This window comes from Coregonus clupeaformis, chromosome 13 (assembly GCF_020615455.1).
Source record: "Coregonus clupeaformis isolate EN_2021a chromosome 13, ASM2061545v1, whole genome shotgun sequence".
Taxonomy (NCBI): Eukaryota; Metazoa; Chordata; class Actinopteri; order Salmoniformes; family Salmonidae; genus Coregonus; species Coregonus clupeaformis.
The window spans coordinates 32,654,926-32,679,543 of NC_059204.1; the positions used below are offsets into that span (position 1 = coordinate 32,654,926).

Below are 24,618 nucleotides of genomic sequence, written 5' to 3' on the forward strand. Positions count from 1 at the left end.
TGTGATCATTTTGACCCCACGGGGTGAGATCTTGCTTGGAGCCCCAGATCGAGGGAGATTATCAGTGGTCTTGTATGTCTTCCATTTCCTAATAATTGCTCCCACAGTTGATTTCTTCAAACCAAGCTGCTTACCTATTGCAGATTCAGTCTTCCCAGCCTGGTGCAGGTCTACAATTTTGTTTCTGGTGTCCTTTGACAGCTCTTTGGTCTTGGCCATAGTGGAGTTTGGAGTGTGACTGTTTGAGGTTGTGGACAGGTGTCTTTTATACTGATAACAAGTTCAAACAGGTGCCATTAATACATGACAATACAGGTAACGAGTGGAGGACAGAGGAGCCTCTTAAAGAAGAAGTTACAGGTCTGTGAGAGCCAGATATCTTGCTTGTTTGTAGGTGACCAAATACTTATTTTCCACCATAATTTGCAAATAAATTCATAAAAAATCCTACAATGTGATTTTCTGGATTTTTTTTCCTCAATTTGTCTGTCATAGTTGACGTATACCTATGATGAAAATTACAGGCCTCTCTCATCTTTTTAAGTGGGAGAACTTGCACAATTGGTGGCTGACTAAATACTTTTTTTCCCCACTGTATGCCATCACTCTGATCCTATGCACAAGTGGGTTACTGGCCAAGGCCATTCGCTCGATGATAGTTGTTGATGCGTTGTTTTTCATAAAGTAAAGAGCATGGAAACACTGTATCAAACTAGTATTTGACAAACACACCGACCCACCTTCAACAATTGCATGAAGATCAAATGACCTTTGAAGACCTCAAGATATGAATAGAGTAGTAGACAACACTTTGCTCTTCATTTGAACCGAGATGACCTAACTAAAACAAGGGCCACATTCAGATAGAAATACATTGTGTAAAGAATGAATGGCTCTGCTCTGACATGTAGAGTAAGGAATCGGTTCAACTCTATTCATGGCATTTCTATTTGCATTGTTATACATTGCACCCTTCTAAATGAGACCCCGTTGTCATCTCAGGGGCTCAGTTCAGGTTAACCATCAGTTGTGTGTTTTGTGGTCAGTCTAAGCATTTCTTCCAGTCACCAGGGTGACATTTCCCCTATTTACAGATCTAGGATTAGCTTCCCGCCCCCAATTCTAACAATCATAAGTGGAGAAAATGACCCAAAATCAACGTCTAGAGGAAACTTCACCCTACACCAACTGGCATAGTTTGAGACGGTGACTAAGTGGATAGACAGCACACTGTCTATTTTTGTATCTGATAATATTGGTATCCCTTATACAAGTATAAACTGCCATCTAGTGTTAGAATCAGTACATTCAATTTAAACATGCCAGGAATTTGCACAAGATGGTTCTCTGAAAGAAAATTGAGTTTAATGTTTCTGGTATAATCTGATAATACAATTATATGAAAATGATAAGTCAATCCCAGATAATATTGCCAACAGAACTGAAAAGGACTCATTTTAGATTGACAAAACGGCAAATGGGTAAAATCCCCCCAGAAAGCATTTTTTTTTTGCATGGCTATACAACGACAAAAACAAGTGCAAAGCAGCCTTTTTCCAAATAAGGAAATGTCCACGTTGAACATTTGAACCTGGAAACCAAGCAGGTTTTGCAGCCGAATGAAAATAGGAACTAAAGACTGATTGAGGAAAGACAGGTGTGAATCAAAAAACTATGATCAGTTTTCTTGGCGGACGACACACTGGGAGATTAAAGTTCAAATTCAGCTGTGCAAATGTTACTTATCTTTCTATCCTAAAACCTTGGTTGCGCACAAATGGCACCCTTTTCCTGATGTAGTGCACTACTTTTGACAAGGATCTAGGGTGCCATTTGGGACACAGTCAATACCTCTTACTCCATCTCTTAACCTCAACTCCCATCTCGGAACCCCATCACACACTTTTGTTGCTGTCGCCATTTTGCAATATCTTGTGCTTCTTTTCCTCTGTTTGCGATTTGAAAACGTGTGCTCTGTAGAAGTGCAGTTCCTTGATGCTCTCCTGAATGTCATCAAGTGCTCTAGAAAGGGAAAATGAAAAGAAGATTACAAGATGGCATTTTAACTCATGCACAATCTATATAATCGTTTTCAGCGGTTCTACTTTGGTTATATTCTCCATGACTTCTAATGCTATACTGTATGTACACAGATATATACATACAGTATATACATACAGTGCATTCGGAAAGTATTAAAAGACCCATTTACTTTTTCCACATTTTGTTACGTTACAGCAATATTCTAAAATGGATTACATAAAAATGTTTCCTCAATCTACACACAATACCCCATAATGACAAAGCGAAAACAAACTTATTACAAATAAAAACAGAAATACCTTATTTTACATAAGTATTCAGACCATTTGCTATTAAACTCGAAATTGAGCTCAGGTGCATCCTGTTTCCATTTATCATTATTGAGATGTTTATACAACTTGATTGGAGTCCACATGTGGTAAATTCAATTGATTGGACATGATTTGGAAAGGCACACACCTGTCTATATAAGATCCCACAGTTGACAGTGAATTTCAGAGCAAAAACCAAGCCATGAGGTCGAAGGAATTGTCTGTAGAACTCCGAGACAGGATTGTGTCGAGGCACAGATCTGGGGAAGGGTACCAAAGAATGTCTGCAGCATTGAAGGTCCCCAAAAACACAGTGGCCTCCATCATTCTTAAATGGAAGAAGCTTGGAACCACCAAGACTCTTCCTAGAGCTGGCCACCCGGCCAAACCGCGCTATCGGGGGAGAAAGGCCTTGGTCAGGGAGGTGGCCAAGAACCCGATGGTCACAGAGAGCTCCAGAGTTCCTCTATGGAGATGGGAGAAACATCCAGAAGGACAACCATCTCTGCAGCACTCCACCAATCAGGCCTTTATGGTAGAGTGGCCAGACAGAAGCCGCCACTCAGTAAAAAGGCACATGACAGCCCACTTGGAGTTTCCCAAAAAGGCACCTAAAGGACTCAGACCATGAGAAACAAGATTCTCCTGAATGCCAAGAGTCTCATCTGGAGGAAACCTGGCACCATCCCTACGGTGAAGCATGGTGGTGGCAGCATCATGCTGTGGGGATTTTTTTCCAGCAACAATAGCCATCTACACTGTATTTCTTTTTTTTTGCTTTTCTTTCCAAAACAAGGACATTTCTAAGAGACCCCAAACTTTTAAACGGTAGTGTGTGTGTGTGTGTGTATATGTGCACAGTACCAGTCAAAAGTTTGGACACACCTACTCATTCAAGAATAATAGTGAAGACATCAAAACAATGAAATAACACATATATGGTACACGGCACCTACAATACGTCTCACAAAGACACAGCGGTTTGGAACAAAAAATCTCCAATTTGGACTCAAGACCAAAGGACAGATTTCCACCGGTCTAAAGTCCATTGCTCGAGTTTCTTCTTATTGGTGTCCTTTAGTAGTGGTTTCTTTGAAGATATTCGACAATGAAGGCCTGATTCACGCAGTCACCCTCTGAACAGGTGATGTATAGTTGTGTCTTTTTTTTGGGGGGCGTTAATATTGCAGATAGATTGTAACTTCCATCAATGTAATTGTCTGCATCACTTCCAATCCCCCATATGTTTTTTACATACACTACCGTTAAAAAGTTTGGGGTCACTTAGAAATGTCTTTGTTTTTCGAAAGAAAAGCATTTTTGTCCATTACAATAACATCAAATTCATCAGAAATACAGTGTAGACATTGTTAATGTTGTAAATGGCTATTGTAGCTGGAAACGGCTGATTTTTTATGGAATATCTACAGTTGAAGTCAGAAGTTTATCTACACCTTAGCCAAACACATTTAAACTCAATTTTTCACAATTCCTGACATTTAAATCCTAGTACAAATTCCCTGTCTTAGGTCAGTTAGGATCACAACTATAATTTAAGAAAGTGAAATGTCAGAATAATAGTAGAGAGAATTATTTCTTTCAGCTTTTATTTCTTTCATTACATTCCCAGTGGGTCAGAAGTTTACATACACTCAATTAGTATTTGGTAGCATTGCCTTTAAATTGTTTAACTTGGGTCAAACGTTACAGGTAGCCTTCCACAAGCTTCCCACAATAAGTTGGGTGAATTTTGGCCCATTCCTCCTGACAGAGCTGGTGTAACTGAGTCAGGTTTGTAGGTCTCCTTGCTCTCACACGCTTTTTCAGTTCTGCCCACAAATGTTCTATAGGATTGAGGTCAGGGCTTTGTGATGGCCACTCCAATACCTTGACTTTGTTGTCCTTAAGCCATTTTGCCACAACTTTGGAAGTATGCTTGGGGTCATTGTCCATTTGGAAGACCCATTTGCGACCAAGCTTTAACTTCCTGACTGATGTCTTGAGATGTGTCGTAGAAATATTTGACTAAAAAGTAGTCAACTCAAAAATATCTCTCAAGAAACTGGAGCTTGTGAATCCAAAAATTAGACTTTATTATCAAATAACAAAGCCGAGCTTGCTCCATGGAGCAACTGTCTCTCTTTGGCTTAGAGCTCCCTTTTATACACACACAAATGCACAAACATGCTTACATAGCATATACAGTTACCCCCTTATGGCAAATTCCTAACTTATTTTAGTTCTGCACCACCCTTCTCTTTCAACGTCCAGCTGTCACACAAGGTCCACTCCAAAAGGTCATGAATACTTTTGTATATGAAGCCTCTCATTCTATTGGTTGCGTGGCTCAGGCCCTTTCTTAAAAAAGAATACACATACATTAAAGCACAGTTACAACTGCATGGCTATATTCCTTATTTAAGCATGCATCTGGATTATAAAATATCAAACATGTTTATTATATTTTACCTTTGGCATCTCCCTACATTTGCCTTAATGATACATAAAAAATCTCTATAGATGTTGCTTCAATATATCCACAATTTTCCTTCCTCAATATGCCATCTATTTTGTGAATTGCACCAGTCCCTCCTGCAGCAAAGCACCCCCACAGCATGATGCTGCCACCCCCGTGCTTCACGGTTGAGATGGTGTTCTTTGGTTTGCAAGGACCCCCTTTCTCCACCAAACATAACGATGGTCATTATGGCCAAACAGTTCTATTTTTGTTTCATCAGACCAGAGGACATTTCTCCAAAAAGTACGATCTTTGTCCCCATGTGCAGTTGCAAACCGTAGTCTGGCTTTTTTATGGCGGTTTTGGAGCAGTTTCTTCTTCCTTGCTGAGAGGCCTTTCAGGTTATGTCGATATAGGACTCGTTTTACTGTGGATATAGATACTTTTGTACCTGTTTCCTCCAGCATCTTCACAAGGTCCTTTGCTGTTGTTCTGGGATTTATTTGCACTTTTCGCACCAAAGTACATTAATCTCTAGGAGACAGAACGAGTCTCCTTCCTGAGCGGTATGACGGCTGTGTGGTCCCATGGTGTTTATACCTGCGTACTATTGTTTGTACAGATGAACGTGGTACCTTCAGGCATTTGGAAATTGCTCCCAAGGATGAACCAGACTTGTGGACGTCTACAATTATTTTTCTGAGGTCTTGGCTGATTTCTTTTGATTTTCCCATGATGTCAAGCAAAGAGGCACTGAGTTTGACGGTAGGCCTTGAAATACATCAACAGGTAAACCTCCAATTGACTCAAATGATGTCAATTAGCCTATCAGAAGCTTCTAAAACCATGACATCATTTTCTGGAATTTTCCAAGCAGTTTAAAGGCACAGTCAACTTAGTGTATGTAAACTTCTGACCCACTGGAATTGTGATACAGTGAATTAAGCGAAATAATCTGTCTGTAAACAATTGTTGGAAAAATTACTTCTGTCATGCACAGTCATTTAAATTGAACAATTCTAAGTTTTGAATCCGACGTCGTTTTGCGTATCAGTTCATCAACACTATTTATTCAAAAAATAATGGTTTATCAATTAGTATATTTGAGTTAAACCACAATATTTGTTGCATTATTTGTTCTGTCGTTTCTGGAGGATTCAATTGAAATTGCAACCAACTTTCTATGGCTTGTTTTGGAAATAGTGATATTTGGGAGATTATTTCCTTTTCAAATAACTGAAAGTGAGAGGTTGTAATCTGAATAAAGGGAAAAAGGCCATTCTTGAACATGGGGTGAGACAATCTTACTAATTTGCTCGAGAATCAGTTCGGATTTATGTATAACTTTTGTATTAATGAAGCTTTTAGTGATAGGTCTACTGCTTTAATATTTAATAATTGATGTCCCACAAATTCATATTCTTTATATTAATTTTGTCTGGCTTGCCGCTCCAAATAATATGGAATATGTTTTTCCGCATATCATTTAAAAAAAACTGTTCGCTAGGCGTAGGCAAGACCATAAGAAAATAGGTAAACTGGGATAATACTAAAGAGTTAAATCAGGGTGTTTTTCCACAAATACACTGGTATTTACCTTGCTAACTTCCTATTAAAATTTACTGGAGTGAGATCATTTATTTCATTTGGGATACAGTGGGGGAAAAAAGTATTTAGTCAGCCACCAATTGTGCAAGTTCTCCCACTTAAAAAGATGAGAGAGGCCTGTAATTTTCATCATAGGTACACGTTAACTATGACAGACAAAATGAGATTTTCTTTCTCCAGAAAGATTTTTTATGAATTTATTTGCAGATTATGGTGGAAAATAAGTATTTGATCAATAACAAAAGTTTCTCAATACTTTGTTATATACCCTTTGTTGGCAATGACACAGGTCAAACGTTTTCTGTAAGTCTTCACAAGGTTTTCACACACTGTTGCTGGTATTTTGGCCCATTCCTCCATGCAGATCTCCTCTAGAGCAGTGATGTTTTGGGGCTGTCGCTGGGCAACACGGACTTTCAACTCCCTCCAAAGATTTTCTATGGGGTTGAGATCTGGAGACTGGCTAGGCCACTCCAGGACCTTGAAATGCTTCTTACGAAGCCACTCCTTCGTTGCCCGGGCGGTGTGTTTGGGATCATTGTCATGCTGAAAGACCCAGCCACGTTTCATCTTCAATGCCCTTGCTGATGGAAGGAGGTTTTCACTCAAAATCTCACGATACATGGCCCCATTCATTCTTTCCTTTACACGGATCAGTCGTCCTGGTCCCTTTGCAGAAAAACAGCCCCAAAGCGTGATGTTTCCACCCCCATGCTTCACAGTAGGTATGGTGTTCTTTGGATGCAACTCATCATTCTTTGTCCTCCAAACACGACGAGTTGAGTTTTTACCAAAAAGTTCTATTTTGGTTTCATCTGACCATATGACATTCTCCCAATCCTCTTCTGGATCATCCAAATGCACTCTAGCAAACTTCAGACGGGCCTAGACATGTACTGGCTTAAGCAGGGGGACACGTCTTACACTGCAGGATTTGAGTCCCTGGCGGCGTAGTGTGTTACTGATGGTAGGCTTTGTTACTTTGGTCCCAGCTCTCTGCAGGTCATTCACTAGGTCCCCCCCGTGTGGTTCTGGGATTTTTGCTCACCGTTCTTGTGATCATTTTGACCCCACGGGGTGAGATCTTGCGTGGAGCCCCAGATCGAGGGAGATTATCAGTGGTCTTGTATGTCTTCCATTTCCTAATAATTGCTCCCACAGTTGATTTCTTCAAACCAAGCTGCTTACCTATTGCAGATTCAGTCTTCCCAGCCTGGTGCAGGTCTACAATTTTGTTTCTGGTGTCCTTTGACAGCTCTTTGGTCTTGGCCATAGTGGAGTTTGGAGTGTGACTGTTTGAGGTTGTGGACAGGTGTCTTTTATACTGATAACAAGTTCAAACAGGTGCCATTAATACAGGTAACGAGCGGAGGACAGAGGAGCCTCTTAAAGAAGAAGTTACAGGTCTGTGAGAGCCAGAAATCTTGCTTGTTTGTAGGTAACCAAATACTTATTTTCCACCATAATTTGCAAATAAATTCATAAAAAATCCTACAATGTGATTTTCTAGATTTTTTTCTCTCAATTTGTCTGTCATAGTTGACGTATACCTATGATGAAAATTACAGGCCTCTCTCATCTTTTTAAGTGGGAGAACTTGCACAATTGGTGGCTGACTAAATACTTTTTTTTCCCCCACTGTATATATTAAAAATATATATCTATTCAAATATCTTGCATATCTTAATTTCCATCATTATCAATTAATATGCGTAATAATGTTGGCAGTTCAAGCGAAGGATTGTTCCCTATAACCGGGATTGCCATTGTATTACATTACATTTTTGTCAAGCAATTAATATTTTAGCAAACAATTATTGTGGTTCATCCTACATTCTCCCTAACATCCTTACACCCTTGCAACAGATGTGGGATACACAGACACACACACTAACACACTAAACCTCTTTCCTCCACAATCAACCATAAGCTCAGATGCTCAACGGTTGTTACATCCCAGAGCCTAACTCAAGAAAGTTGTGTTGTGTCTGTTACTTGAACTCTGTGAAGGAATTATTTGGGCTGCAATTTCTGAGGCTGGTAACTCTAATGAACTTATCCTCTGCAGCAGAGGTAACTCTGGGTCTTCCATTCCTGTGGCGGTCCTCATGAGAGCCAGTTTCATCATAGCGCTTGATGGTTTTTGTGACTGCACTTCAAGAAATGTTCAATGTTCTTCATATTTTCCGGATTTTTTGACCTTCATGTCTTAAAGTAATGGTGGACTGTCGTTTCTCTGATTATTTGAGCTGTTCTTGCCATAATATGACTTGGTCTTTTACCAAATAGGGCTATCTTCTGTATACCCCCCCCACACACTTTCTCACAACAACTGATTGGCTCAAACGCAACAAACAAATCCAGAAAAACGCATGTCAAAAATGTTATAAATTGATTTGCATTTTAATGAGAGAAATAAGTATTTGACCCCCTCTCAATCAGAAAGATTTCTGGCTCCCAGGGAGTGCTCCTAATCTCAGCTTGTTACCTTTATAAAAGACACCTGTCCACAGAAGCAATCAATCAGATTCCAAACTCTCCACCATGGCCAAGACCAAAGAGCTCTCCCAGGATGTTAGGGACAAGATTGTAGACCTACACAAGGCTGGAATGGGCTACAAGACCATCGCCAAGCAGCTTGGTGAGAAGGTGACAACAGTTGGTGCGATTATTCGCAAATGGAGGAAACACAAAAGAACTGTCAATCTCCCTCGGCCTGGGGCTCCATGCAGGATCTCACCTCGTAAAGTTGCAATGATCATGAGAACGGTGAGGGATCAGCCCAGAACTACACAGGAGGATCTTGTCAATGATCAAGGTAGCTGGGACCATAGTCACCAAGAAAACAATTGGTAACACACTAGCCGTGAAGGACTGAAATCCTGCAGCGCCCGCAAGGTCCCCCTGCTCAAGAAAGCACATATACAGGCCCGTCTGAAGTTGGCCAATGAACATCTAAATGATTCAGAGGAGAACTGGGTGAAAGTGTTGTGGTCAGATGAGACCAAAATCGAGCTCTTTAGCATCAACTCAACTCGCCTTGTTTGGAGGAGGAGGAATGCTGCCTATGACCCCAAAAACACCATCACCACCGTCAAACATGGAGGTGGAAACATTATGCTTTAGGGGTGTTTTTCTGCTAAGGGGACAGGACAACTTCACCGCATCAAAGGGATGATGGACGGCGCCATGTACCGTCAAATCTTGGGTGAGAACCTCTTTCCCTCAGCCAGGGCATTGAAAATGGGTCGTGGATGGGTATTCCAGCATGACAATGACCCAAAACACACGGCCAAGGCAACAAAGGAGTGGCTCAAGAAGAAGCACATTAAGGTCCTGGAGTGGCCTAGCCAGTCTCCAGACCTTAATCCCATAGAAAATCTGTGGAGGGAGCTGAAGGTTCGAGTTGCCAAACGTCAGGCTCGAAACCTTAATGACTTGGAGAAGATCTGCAAAGAGGAATGGGACAAAATCCCTCCTGAGATGTGTGCAAACCTGGTGGCCAAATACAAGAAACGTCTGACCTCTGTGATTGCCAACAAGGGTTTTGCCACCAAGTACTAAGTCATGTTTTGCAGAGGGGTCAAATACTTATTTCCCTCATTAAAATGCAAATCAATTTATAACATTTTTGACATGCGTTTTTCTGGATTTTTTGTTGTTCTTATTCTGTCTCTCACTGTTCAAATAAACCTACCATAAAAATTATAGACTGATCATTTCTTTGTCAGTGGGCAAACGTACAAAATCAGCAGGGGATCAAATACTTTTTTCCCTCACTGTATACTTACACATACGTATATATACACATATATACGTATATGTATATACACACACATATACATATATATACACACATCCACATACACACACACATATATACATACACACACACACACACAACCGTTCAAAAGTTTGTGGTCACTTAGAAATGTCCTTGTTTTCGAAAGAAAAGCAATTTTTTTGTCCATTAAAATAACATCAAATTGATCAGAAATACAGTGTAGACATAGTTAATGTTGTAAATGGCTATTGTAGCTGAAAATGGCAGATTTTTTATGGAATATCTACATAGGCGTACAGAGGCCCATTATCAGCAACCATCAATCCTGTGTTCCAATGGCACGTTGTGTTTGCTAATCCAAGTTTATCACTTAGGCTAATTGATCATTAGAAAACCCTTTTGCAATTATGTTTGCACAGCTGAAAACTGTTGTGCTGATTAAAACTGCCTTCTTGAGACTAGTTGAGTATCTGGAGTATCAGCAGTTGTGGGTTCGATTACAGGCCCAAAATGGCCAGAAACAAATAACTTTCTTCTGAAACTCGTCAGTCTATTCTTGTTCTGAGAAATGAAGGCTATTCCATGCGAGAAATTGCCAAGAAACTGAAGATCTCGTACAACGCTGTGTACTACTCCCTTCACAGAACAGCGCAAACTGGCTCTAACCAGAATAGAAAGAGGAATGGGAGGCCCCGGTGCACAACTGAGCAAGAGGACAAATACATTAGAGTGTCTAGTTTGAGAAACCGGCACCTCACAGGTCCTCAACTGGCAGCTTCATTAAATAGTACCTGCAAAACCCCAGTCTCAACGTCAACAGTGAAGAGGCGACTCCGGGATGCTGACCTTCTAGGAAGAGTTGCAAAGAAAAAGCTATATCTCGGACTGGCCAATAAAAAGAAAAAAGATTAAGATGGCCAGTCTGAGATATGGCTTTTTCTTTGCAACTCTGCCTAGAAGGTCAGCATCCCGGAGTCGCCTCTTCACTGTCGACGTTGAGACTGGTGTTTTGGGGGTACTATTTAATGAAGCTGCCTGTTGAGGACCTCAATTTGATGTTATTTTAATGGACAAAAAATTGCTTTTCTTTCGAAAACAAGGACATTTCTAAGTGACCCCAAACTTTTGAACGGTAGTGTATATACTGTATTCTATACTATAATATATATATATATATATAATTTATTTATATATTCTTATTCCATTCCTTTACGTAGATATGTGCGTATTAGGTTTTTGTTGTGGAACTGTTAGATATTACTTGCTAGATATTACTGTACTGTCGGAACTAGAAGCACAAGCATTTCGCTACACTCGCAATAACATCTGCTAACCATGTGTATGTGACCAATACATTTGATTTGATACATATATAGTGCCTTCAGAAAGTATTCATACAATACCCCATAATCACAAAGTGAAAACATGTTTTCAGAAATTGTTGCTAATTAGAAAATGAAATACAGAAATCTAATTTACATAAGTATTCACACTCCTGAGTCAATACACGTTAGACTCCCCTTTGGCAGCGATTACATCTGAGTCTCTTGAATAATTCTCTAAAAGCTTTCCACATCTGGATTGTAAAATATTTGCATGTTATTCGTAATGGTGAAAATTCTTCAAGCTCTATTAAGTTGGTTGTTGATAATTTCTAGACAGCCATTTTCAAGTCTTATCTTAGATTTTCAAGCTGATTTAAGTCAACTTTAACTAGGCCACTCAAGAACATTCAATGTCGTCGTGTTTTAGGTTACTGTCCTGCTGAATGGTGAATTTTTTGCAGTTTTACTTTAGTGCCTTATTGCAAACAGGATGCATGTTCTGGAATATTTTTTAATTTGTATAGGATTCCTTCTTTTCACTCTGTCATTTAGGTTACTAGTGTGGAGTAACTACATTGTTGTTGATCCATCCTCAGTTTCTTATCACAGTTATTAAAGTCTAACTGTTTTTAAGTCACAATTAGCCTCATGTTAATCAAGCCTCAATTTCCTTCCTCTCCATTAGGAAGGATGCCTGTATCTTTATAGTGACTGGGTGTATTGATACACCATCCAAAGTATAATTCATAACTTCAACATGCTCAAAGGGATATTCAATGGCTGCTGTTTTAAATGTTTTACCCATCTACCAAAATGTGTCCTTCTTTGCGATGCATTGGAAAACCTCCCTTCACTGCTCGACTGAAGGACCTTACAGATAATTGTATGTGTGGGGTACAGAGATGAGGTAGTCATTAAAAAATAATGTTAAACACTATTATTGCACACAAAGTGAGTCCATACAACTTATTATGTACCTTGTTAAGCAAATGTTTACTCCTGAACTTATTTAGGCTTGCCATAAAAAAGTAGTTGAATACTTATTGACTCAAGACATTTCAGCTTTTCATTTGTAATTAATTAAAATCCAAAAACAGAATTCCACTTTGACATTATGGGGTATTGTGTGTAGGCCAGTGACAAAACATCTCAATTTAATCAATTTTAAATTCAGGCTGTAATACAACAAAATGTGGAAAGAGTCCAGGGGTGTGAATACTTTCTGAAGGAACTGTATTCAAGCGTATTAACAGTTATGAAAAAAGAGGGGGATACAGGCATGTGGGGAAAACAGTGGAAAGGGTGGGCATGGGTATTGAACCCCTATCTCCATTGGGGAGATTCATACATGTGAGGGGAGTGTTACCACTCAACTACAGCTTTGCACAACACTAACACTTCTATACATCTATATCTACTTGATCCAATGCCCTTACTGGACTGTTCACTTTACATATAACATGGCACAGCCCATAGGCATCTGTCAAAGGCCAGACATTTCTAACATGACCATGGTACTTTGAGCTTGACTCTTCAAACACTTATGTCAGACTTGCCTGTGAGACGCTTTCTTCTGTGGTGTGAGCTTGTATTCTTCTGGAAACCACCGTCTTGAGTAGCGGGACACATACACAAATTAAACTTAGCTCCTTCTCAGAAATGATATCACATAGCAGCCATATTTGTCTGTTTGAAGACACTGTTGTTTGATATATTCTCACCCTGAAAGTAGTCTATGGGCAGGGAGAAACTGTAGTCCATGGTTCAGTTCTCTTTAAAACGGCCATTACAAACTTCAGCTAACTTTAGGCATTGCTAGGCTAACTTAAGTCTCCTCCACATATGGTTTGATGTTACTTAAAGGTGGTGGCTAAAGTTAACTGAAGTTTGTAATGGCTGTTTAAAAGAAATCTGAACCATGGATGATAGTTTATCCTGGCCAATAGACTACTTTCAGGGTGAGGAACCTTCTAACATCAAGTTGTAAAAATAGTGAACTACTCCTTTAAGTGTGGTAAAATAGGCTAACAAAGCTCCACACAGTACTTTGTGGGCCTGTAATTCCCTGTTCCAACTTCCAGCCTTATCCCACATCATTGTGTCTCTGGGCACACCAGATTAAGATCCTGGCTGAGAGAAATGTGGAAAATAGTCAAATGTTAATCCTAACTGACAGATACCATCACACCTGGACATGATACAGCATTTGGTTACAAATTGCATTTCAAAACCGTGGGAACATGCATTTCGTAGGTGGGTAAATAGAGGGTGAGAAAGTTCTCAGCTGTCCGATTAGGGCTAGAGGGGTACTTGGCCCGTTAGTTGCATCACTTCGGCTAGACAGCATCACACACACACAACTAAAATAATAATTGACCGTATATGCTATTTAGCAGAATCTTTTATCCAAAGCAACTTACAGTTATGCATGCATACACTTTATGTATGGGTGGCTCCAGTGGGAATCGAACCCACAGCCCTTGGAAGTGCCATGCTCTACCGACAGCCAGACACCTACAACAGCCCTGCGCCGGTTCCCTATCCATCTATCGGAGTTGACTGAGTCAGAGACACATTGGACTGCCCCCTCTCTCGGAGGACATACTGACTGACTGACTCACTTGGGTAAACAGGTGAATTACTTATGCCTTATCGACACACACACACACCTGCAGAGCTCCTTGATCGTGCTCACGTCGATGATCCTGTAATGGAGGTGGCGCATGAACTGGGGCATGTACTTGTCCAGGAACTTCTTGTCAGCATGCACTGAGTTCCCTGTAGGGAAAAAGAAAGCACCAGGCATTCAGTTTTGGATGTGCGAAAATGCTATGTAATGATGCTTCCTCAGTGACATAGCATTGAATGGCAAAGGATAAGCAGAATTTTGCAAACAGACAAAATAAATGGTAACAGTGTTAAAAACGGGCTAAATATGGTGGTACCAAAACGTCTTGCAACGGAGAACAGGTTGTAACACCTAGCCTGGTCCCAGATCTGTTTGTGCTCCTGCCAACTCCATTGCTCATTGTCAAGTCAAACATGTTTGAGTTGGCATGATAGCCCAAACAGATCTGGCACTCAGGGAAACTCCCCATTTTACATTTACAGTCATTTAGCAGACGCTCTTATCCAGAGCGACTTACATTATCTTTTTTATTTATTTATTTTTTCATACTGGATTCGAACCAGGATCTCTAGTGGCACAGCTAGCACTGCGATGCAGTGCCTTAGACCACTGCGCCACTCGGGAGCCCAAGTCCAATTTTCAGAGTGTTTTCTACTGAATACGACCCAGGTGTGATGGTGCATTAATGACGGTATTCTCTATGTTTATAGTCCAGTAAAGAAAGAGGGCCACTCACCTGCAAGGGGACAGTGGCCCGGTGGGGTGTGCTGTCTGATGAAAGAGAGAAACTCGTACTCAGCCTGCTGCAGCGAGATCTTACTGTCCCTCACTGCCTGTGTCAACCCAGACTGGGAAACAGCATGCACAGGGTTAAGTATACACCATTAAAACCCAAAAACTGTTTTAAGTGAGAATAGGCATTGGTCTGAAGCTGACAAATTAAGGAAATTCACATGGGCACCACAATACCTATTCCACCCATGCTCTACCAAGGTTTTCCAGCACACAGCTTTCACCTACTACAGTAGCTTTGTTGGTATAGTACTTCAAACAATGTGTAGGCATTTTGTTTAGGATGTAAACCTTCTCAAATAGCCTAATTCATACTCTTATAGGTGCTTCCACAATAGTGATTGGTACCACATACAAGGCAAAGTATTGGATTCTTCACACACCAGTCAGACATTATCCCATTATGCTACCTTTTCATGCATTTTTTATTAAATGAAAGCAAGCTTTGCTTTTACACTTACAAGACCATCAGGCTTGATTGAGCTGTTTTTTCTTGTAGTAATGTGGTGCATGCCTGTATTTATTTAAACCTTACTTGTAGCAATACATGTCATAACATAAAACATCCTGTTTTTGGTCAGTAGGTACCCAACATAACAGGTGGTGGTGTGCTGGACAAATCAGCTCAGAGAGCGCCGGTCTGCATTCCTAATTTCTGTAATTGTTCTCTTACCAGTGTTATATTGACATAAGCTCAGAACCACTTGTTTCAAACATGGTCCTGTTTTATCAACTGCTGTGCTGATCAATAGACAGTTCATTACCTCTGTCAAAATAATATGTAGCTTAAAGTTATTCTTCTTGTATTTAGTTTTGCAATAAAAGATGGAAGCAACAATACACATTTACAATAGGCCAATATCTAAAAATACATACAGCCAAATGAGAGAGCGATATATATACAGTACCAGTCAAAAGTTTGGACACACCTACTCATTCAAGTGTTTTTCTTTATTTGTCCTATTTTCTACATTGTAGAATAATAGTGAAGACATCAAAACTATGAAATAACACATGGAATCACGTAGTAACCAAAAAAAGTGTTAAACAAATCTAATATATTTTATATTACCACCCATACACAAAAAAAATTATGCACGCATAACTGTAAGTCGCTTTGGATAAAAGCGTCTGCTAAATGGCATATTATTATTATATTTGAGATTCTTCAAATAGCGACCCTTTGCCTTGATGACAGCTTTGCACACTCTTGGCATTCTCTCAACCAGCTTCATGAGGTAGTCACCTGGAATGCATTTCAATTAACAGGTGTGCCTTGTTAAAAGTTAATTTGTGGAATTTCTTTCCTTCTTAATGCGTTTGAGCCAATCAGTTGTGTTGTGACAAGGTAGGGGGGGTAGGGGTTGTTCATGGGAATTCGGGACATGGGTGACTAGTTAACGTTAGCTTGGCTCTCTCTGTGTTTCATGCCGTGGGAGGAGAGGTTGGTTCGTTGGCAGAGAGCAATGGCTAGCTAGTATGCTAACTATTCTAGCTAACTAACTGGCTGAATAAGTTGACGAAGTACTCACTCAAACTGTCAAAACTAACCCAAAACGTTAGACACGGACGATCTGTTTGGCGTGTTAACACACTGGTGGTTTGTTGTAACCAAGTATTGGTGCTAAACCGTGTTATTGGAGGCTGGCATGCTAGATAGCTATGGCGTCATAGGATTCGGTGCCCTGGATGGTTTTCACGGAAGAATACTGTACCACGTTAGCTAGCAGAATAAACTAAGTTAGAGTCTATTCCTAGAAAACATTGAACCGCTCTCTCGCTTTCCCAGATGTTTAGTTCATTTCATTCCGATCTCATTTGCATTACTGTAGCCTTTTTCTGTAGCCTGTCAACTATGTGTCTGTCTATCCCTGTTCTCTCCCCTCTGCACAGGCCACACAAACGCTTCACACCACGTGGCTGCTGCCACTAATCTGGTGGTCCCTGCGCGCACGACCCACGTGGAGTTCCAGGTCTCAGGCAGCCTCTGGAACTGCCGTTCTGCGGCCAACAAGGCAGAGTTCATCTCAGCCTATGCTACCCTCCAGTCCCTCGACTTCTTGGCGCTGACGGAAACATGGATTACCACAGAAAACACTGCTACTCCTACTGCTCTTTCCTCGTCTGACCATGTGTTCTCGCATACCCCGAGAGCATCTGGTCAGCGCGGCAATGGCACAGGAATCCTCATCTCTCTCAAGTGGACATTCTCTCTTTTTCCCCTGACCCATCTGTCTATCTCCTCATTTGAATTCCATGCTGTCACAGTCACTAGACCATTCAAGCTTAACATCCTTGTCATTTATCGGTTCCCTTGGAGAGGTCATCAATGAGCTTGACGCCTTGATAAGTTCCTTTCCTGAGGATGGCTCACCCCTCACAGTTCTGGGTGACTTTAACCTCCCTACGTCTGCCTTTGACTCATTTCTCTCTGCCTCCTCCTTTCCACTCCTTTCCTCTTTTGACCTCACCCTCTCACCGTGCCCCCTACTCACAAGGCAGGCAATACGCTTGACCTCATCTTTACTAGATGCTGTTCTTCTACTAATCTCACTGCAAGTCTCCTCCAAGTCTCCGACCACTACTTTGTATCCTTTTCTCCCTCGCTCTCCTCCAACACTATTCACTCTGCCCCTACTCAGATGGTAATGTGCCGTCGCAACCTTCGCTCTCTCTCTCCCGCTACTTTCTCCTCTTCCATCCTATCATCTCTTCCCTCTGCTAAATCCTTCTCCCTCCGATCTCCTGATTCTGCCTCCTCAACCCTCCTCTCCTCCCTTTCTGCATCTTTTGACTCTCTATGTCCCCTATCCTCCCGGCCGGCTCGGTCCTTCCCTCCTGCTCCGTTGCTTGACGACTCATTGCGAGCTCACAGAAGAGGGCTCCGGGCAGCCGAGCGGAAATGGAGGAAAACTAGACTGTCATCAAGGCAAAGGGTGGGTATTTGAAGAATATCAAATATAAAATATATTTTGATTTGTTTAACACTTTTTTGGTTACTACATGATTCCATATGTGTTATTTCATAGTTTTGATGTCTTCACTATTATTCTACTATGTAGAAAATAGTACAAATAAAGAAAAACCCTTGAATGACTAGGTGGTGTAAGACAAGCATGGGAACTGGTCTTGATAAATCAATCAGATTTTTATTTTCACTGAATCTCCGTTTCGGTATTGGTTAGCCTACAATTAGGGTGAGGAAGATAGTCCTTTTGTTCACCCAACCTAGAATATCTCACAATCAAATGTCGACCGTATTACTTCCCACAAGAATTATCTTCGGTTATAGTCACAGCCGTGTTTATTCCCCCTCAAACCAATACCACGACGGCCCTCAAGTAACTACACTGGACTTTGTGCAAATTGGAAACCACATATATTGAGGATGCATTTATTGTAGCTGGGGATTTTAACAAAGCAAATTTGAGGAAAACGCTACCAAAGTTCTATCAACACATTGCCTGTAGTACTCACGCTACAAAAACTCTCAACCATTGTTACTCTCCCTTCCGGGATGGTTATAAGGCCCTCCCCGCCCTCCTTTCGGCAAATCTGACCACGACTCCATTTTGCTTCTCCCTTCCTATAGGCAGAAACTCAAACAGGAAGTACCCGTGCTAAGGTCTATTCAACGCTGGTCTGACCAATCAGAATCCATGCTTCAAGATTGTTTTGATCACATGGACTGGGATATGTTCTGGGTTTCCTCTGTGACTGAGTTCATCAGGAAGTGTATAGGGGATGTTGTTCCCACTGTGACTATTAAAACCTACCCAAACCAAAAACTGTGGATAGATGGCAGCATTCGCACAAAACTCAAAGCGCGATCCACTGCATTTAACCATAGCAAGGCGACTGGGAATATGGTCGAATTCAAATTGGTCGATTCCCTCCGTAAGGCAATCAATCAAACAGGCAAAACGTCAGTAGAGAGACAAAGTGGAGTCGCAATTCAACAGCTCAGACACGAGATGTATGTGGCAGGGTCTACAGACAATCACGGATTACAAAGGGAAAACCAGCCACGTCGCGGACACTGACGTCTTGCTCCCGGACAAGCTAAACACCTTCTTCGCTCACTTTGAGGATAACACAGTGCCACCGACGCGGTCCGCTTCCAAGGACTGCGGGCTCTCGTTCTCCGTTGCCGATGTGAATAAGACATTTAAGCGTGTTAACCCTCACAAGGCTACCGGTCCAGACGGTATCCCTAGCCGCATCCTCAGAGCATGCGCAGACCAGCTGGCTGGAGTGTTTACGGACATATTAAATCTCTCCCTATCCCAGTCTGCTGTCCCCACTTGCTTCAAGATGTCCACCATTGTTCCTGTACCCAAGAAAGCCCGTAGCGCTCACTTCTGTCATCATGATGTGCTTTGAGAGGCTAGTTAAGGATCATATCACCTCCACCTTACACCCACTTCAATTTGCATACCATCCCAATAGATCAACAGATGATGCAATCGCCATTGCACTGCACACTGCCCTATCCCATCTGGACAAGAGGAATACCTATGTAAGAATGCTGTCCATTGACTATAGCTCAGCCATCAACAACATAGTACCGTCCAAGCTCATCATTAAGCTAGGGGCACTGGGTCTGAACCCCGCCCTGTGCAACTGGGGCCTGGACTGGGGTAGGAAACACCTCCACTACGCTGATCCTCAACACAGGGGCCCCACAAGGATGCGTGCTCAGCCCCATCCTGTAATCCCTGTTCACCAATGACTGCGTGGCCACGCACGCCTCCAACTCAATCATCAAGTTTGCAGACGACACAACAGTAGTAGGCCCGATTACCAACAATGATGAGACAGTCTACAGGGAGGGCCCTGGCGGAGTGGTGCCAGGAAAATAACCTCTCCCGCAACAAAACGAAGGAGCTGATCGTGGACTTCAGGAGACAACAGAGAGAGCACACCCCTATTCACATCGACGGAACCGCAATAGAGAAGGTGAAAAGCTTCAAAGCGCAGAGGGTTGAGCGGTCTGCCGAACGCATCACCGGTGGCACACTGCCTGCACTCTAGGACACCTACAGCACCCGATGTCACAAGAAGGCCAAAAAGATCATCAACCACCCGAGCCACGGCCTGTTCTCCCCGCTATCATCCAGAAGGTGAGGTCAGTACAGGTGCATCAAAGCTGGGACCGAGAGACTGAAAAACAGCTTCTATCTCAGGGCCATCAGACTTTTAAATAGCCGGATACCACCCAGTTACTCAACACTGCACCTTAGAGACTGCTGCCCTATGTACATAGACTTTGAATCACTGGTCACTTTTAATGGAATACTAGTCACTTTAATAATGTTTACATACTGTTTTACTCATTTCATATGTATACTGTACTCACTGTATTTTAGTCAATGCCACTCAAGACATTGCTCGTCCCAATATTTATATATTTCTTAATTCCATTCTTTTACTTTTAGATTTATGTGTATTGTTGTGAATTGTTAGATACTACTACACTGTTGGAGCGAGGAACACAAGCATTTCGCTACACCCGTAATAACATCTGCTAAATATGTGTATGTGACCAATAAAATTTGATTTGGAAATGGTAGGATTATTTTGCTCTTCACTCGCAGTCGCTTAGTAGCCTAGGCCTACTCCCAACCGCTCACGTTGTACAGCGCCATATTTTCCTAACGGAAACCCTGAGGCCTACATAGGCTACTGTAAAATGCATTTTCGTTTTTCTTGGAATAGAAATACCATAATATTAATCAATTTAATTAAGCTACATTTCTAACAGTATAAACAGCACAATAAATACAATAATATACAAACAAATTATAATCAATCCCATATAGTCTGTTCTAACAAAATAAGGTTTTAAAGTCTCTAGTATAGCCAATATTAAAAACAGTCAAATGCATTAGTGAATTCAATCACTTTAGCCGACATGTTGCGGTTTATTCATTGTTTAATAATTCAAGGCTCCCTTTGTTATTTCGTTGTATAACTAAAATGCTTGACTGTCCTTAAAAGACATGAATGACTTTGCCAAAAGGCACCTAAAGGACTCTCAGACCATGAGAAACAAGATTCTCTGGTCTGCTGAAACAAAGATTGAACACTTTGGCCTGAATGCCAAGCGTCACGTTTGGAGGAAACCTGGCACCATCCCTACGGTGAAGCATGTTGGTGGCAGCATCATGCTGTGGGGATGTTTTTCAGTGGCAGGGACTGGGAGACTAGTCAGGATCGAGGGAAAGATGAACGGAGCAAAGTACAGAGAGATCCTTGATGAAAACCTGCTCCAGAGTGCTCAGGACTTCAGACTGGGGGGCGACGGTTCACCTTCCAACAGGACAACGACCCTAAGCATACAGCCAAGCCACTGCAGGAGTGGCTTCGGGACAAGTCTCTGAACGCTCGAGTGGCCCAGCCAGAGCCCGGACTTGAACCTGCTCGAACATCTCTGGAGAGACCTGAAAATAGCTGTGCAGCGACGCTCCCCATCCAACCTGACAGAGCTTAAGAGGATCTGCAGAGAAGAATGGGAGAAACTCCACAAATACAGGTGTGCCAAGCTTGTAGCATCATACCCAAGAAGACTTGAGGCTGTAATCGCTCCCAAAGGTGCTTCAACAAAGTACTGAGTAAAGGGTCTGAATACTAATGTAAATGTGATTTCAGTTTAGTTTTTTTAAATACATGTGCTAAAATTTATAAAAACCTGTTTTTGCTTTGTCATTATGGGGTAGTGTATAGATTGATGAGGGAAAAACAACAATCCATTTTAGAATAAGGTTGTAACGTTACAAAATGTGGAAAAAGTTTTCAACCGGTACTGGGGGACCTTCCGACGAGTTCTGTGAGCATCCTAGAGCAAAACGGAGACCACCATTCAGACGTCACAGACAATTTTATGGTCTGACAAACACTGTTCTGCCACCTTTCACCGCAGACGCGGAAGTGCGACATAGGCGGATGTGGTGGATTGAGACGCATCCAATGCAACAACAAAAAAAACATCTAGTTTAAACTGACAGACTTTTATGGGCTAAAAAAAAAATGCTAATTAGATTTCCGTGGGGGAACAGACATCGACATTAGGGGGTTAATGGATGGAAATGTGCATGCGAGAGTGATAATTATATATATTTTTTAAACTGTTGCACCTACAAAGTTAGTCAATCTGACATTTTTTTAATCCAATAGTCACTTTATGGATGCTAGTCTCATTTTAATCCGGCGTCTAGAATTTGAGATAGGTAGCCGCAAGAAATACTCTTAAAACTCAATTGCTAAGAACCCTGTTAAAAAATCTGGTATGTGGTTCTCGGTAACGGATGGACAGCTTATGACAAGGCGGGGAGTATGTTCTGTACCTCCAATCAAGTTGATTTGCTAATTTTCATTGAGATTGGTGTCATATTGGATTAGATATGATGGTAGGGGGATTTGAATTGAACAATGAGCTTCAACCAATGCCTATCTAGACGTGACTATCGTTGCGTCTATAATAACACAGGGCTCTCCAACCCTGTTCCTGGAGAGCTACTGTCCTGTAGGTTCACACTCCGACCCTAATCTAGCACACCTGTTTCTAATAATTAGCTGGTTGATCATCTGAACCAGGTTAGATACAACTGTGGTTGGAGCTATAACCTACAGGAGGGTAGCTCTCCAGGAACAGGGTTGGGGAGCCCTGCTATAATACGAGGTACGATACGGTTTTTATGAGGAGCAGCTAGTACAGGTATTGTGGTTGTAGACCTACTGGCACTAAGATAATGTCACTTTAAGTATATCACCGAGTAAAGACTTTAATGGAACATCATTTATGTACAATATGAATGTATTAACTGTTCAGCTTACTTAGTTTATGTACTGAGTAATTAAACTGATGACTTTTGAATTAGGATACTTATTTGTGCTTGTGCAGCATCTTGTTCATTAGGCAAAACGCATCTGACCATTTCAGTCTTGAGACAACTTGCAACAAGGTGACAGGCAGAGTCCCAATTCTCCATCCTTCTCCATTCACTTGCAAACTTTCTCACATGGATTTTTACAATGGTGTTAAATCCCTCATGCCAATGATTACATCAATGCTTTTAAATCCATGATGGGGATTGTCCAAGTTCACATTTCAGGAAAAGGGTGGAGAATCGGGACGTAGACAACATTCCACAAGTCATAGCTTACATTGCCATGATGTTCTTTACACCAGTCGTCCATCCCGTCCAGCAGTTCGTCGGTTGTGTTGATTATCAAATTGGGACCCTATCAACATAAGACACCTTTCATGTAATTCTTCACATAATGTACAGGGGAAGAAAATGCAACAAATTGAATGACAGTTCTACATCCCAAAATGGCACCCTATTCCCTGTGTAGTGCACTACTTTTGACCCGGGCCAATAGAGCTCTGGTCAAATGTAGAGCATTATGTAGGCAATAGGAATTTGGGTGGCAACCAGAATGCGAATTACCTCAGCTAAAACATTTAATTCTGAATCTGTTATGATGCACGCCATTTCAATGATCTGGTCCTTCTCGATGTCCAGTCCTGTCATCTGAAAAATAGAATGTACATGATAAGAGAAAATGGTGTAGGCCTACTTTAGCTACTATGCATAGAGAAGACATTCCCATTCAAAAAGCTATGTTATAGTAAACAACTACATCATCAAAAATGCACCATCATTCTGCTCTGGCCTTTTGACAAAAAATACAGGTTTGTCTTGCTTACTATAAATAACATGCATGTTAATCATGAGTCATTTAAAATTAAAATGCCAGATACTAACGTTAATCATTACACTTAAAATGTCAGGTATGTTTAGTTAGTTAGATACAGCTACAGCATTTGAATCTCAGCCTTAGAAAACCATCATTACATTACACTGACACAAAATGATGACTAGGTTGACAGCGCACTGCAGTGGGAGTGATGGATTAGTAGCAAAACGCATGTATGACAGATGTAGTAATTTGGAAGCTAGCTAATAAATACAATAACTCTATGACCTCCGAGAAAATGATTATCTGAGAGAAGCAGACATTTCATGTGGACTAGTTAAAAAACGAACACCATGGTGTTAATTCAACTAACGCTAGCTAGCCAGCTATGGATACGTTACCTATCAAAAGTTGTTAGCAGCAAAGAACCTCGACATTACAGTTGTCACTAGTACTTTCAGGCCAAGTTCTATCTGAACAGCTAGCATGTGAATAGATAGCCAGCCTTTACAGGCTAGCTGTTAAGTAGGCTAGAACTTACGGTAGTTAGCTAACTACCAGTAATGGACAAACCAGTTGCAATTGCTAGCTTCTAGCTAGCAAGGCACGTTAACGTTACCTCCAAGTCCACCCACACCATCCTCTGCCTCATGCCAGGGTCTGACCGCGAAGATGACATTTTCTTGCGGTATGTGGAGATATTATGTACAGAAATATTCAGCCCGGTCCGTCTCGACGCTAGGCCTTTCCTCTGCACAGAAATATAAGCGCAGTTCCGACTTGTGCTTGACTGCAAAAATAAATTTCGACAGGCTGAAAATCTTTGACTGCTGCTTGGGCGAAGAGTAGGGAAATTCGCAAACTTGCAAAGAAGTTTCGAGCTGAAAGTCAACGCTGATGTTCGCGTGCACAACAACACCGGCATAATGGATCCACTTCCGATCTAAACTGTCGTAAACCAATGC

The 24,618-nt window shown here is 41.4% G+C and overlaps 1 protein-coding gene across 1 annotated transcript; it reads right to left on the reverse strand.

Moving 5' to 3' along the window:
- Positions 1-1,343: 1,343 nt before the first annotated feature.
- On the reverse strand, positions 1,344-24,618 carry smfn (small fragment nuclease). Its single transcript, XM_041893692.2, has 7 exons — positions 24,273-24,618; positions 23,404-23,487; positions 23,117-23,194; positions 14,895-15,006; positions 14,199-14,307; positions 13,086-13,139; positions 1,344-2,022 (listed from the first exon to the last, which is right to left on the reverse strand). Exons 1-7 carry the CDS (start codon positions 24,576-24,578, stop codon positions 1,896-1,898), a joined length of 870 nt encoding a protein of 289 aa, XP_041749626.2. The 5' UTR covers positions 24,579-24,618; the 3' UTR covers positions 1,344-1,895.

What these genes read in the sequence shown, in the direction of transcription:
- smfn (XM_041893692.2), bottom strand. Translation starts at nt 24,578, where the DNA reads ATGCCGGTGTTGTTGTGCACGCGAACATCAGCGTTGACTTTCAGCTCG. An exon ending in TGGTGTGGGTGGACTTGGAG is followed by an intron (nt 23,488 to 24,272) that starts GTAACGTTAACG and finishes TCTATTTTTCAG; the next exon opens with ATGACAGGACTGGACATCGA. An exon ending in ACGATCAAGGAGCTCTGCAG is followed by an intron (nt 13,140 to 14,198) that starts GTGTGTGTGTGT and finishes CCGCTACTCAAG; the next exon opens with ACGGTGGTTTCCAGAAGAAT.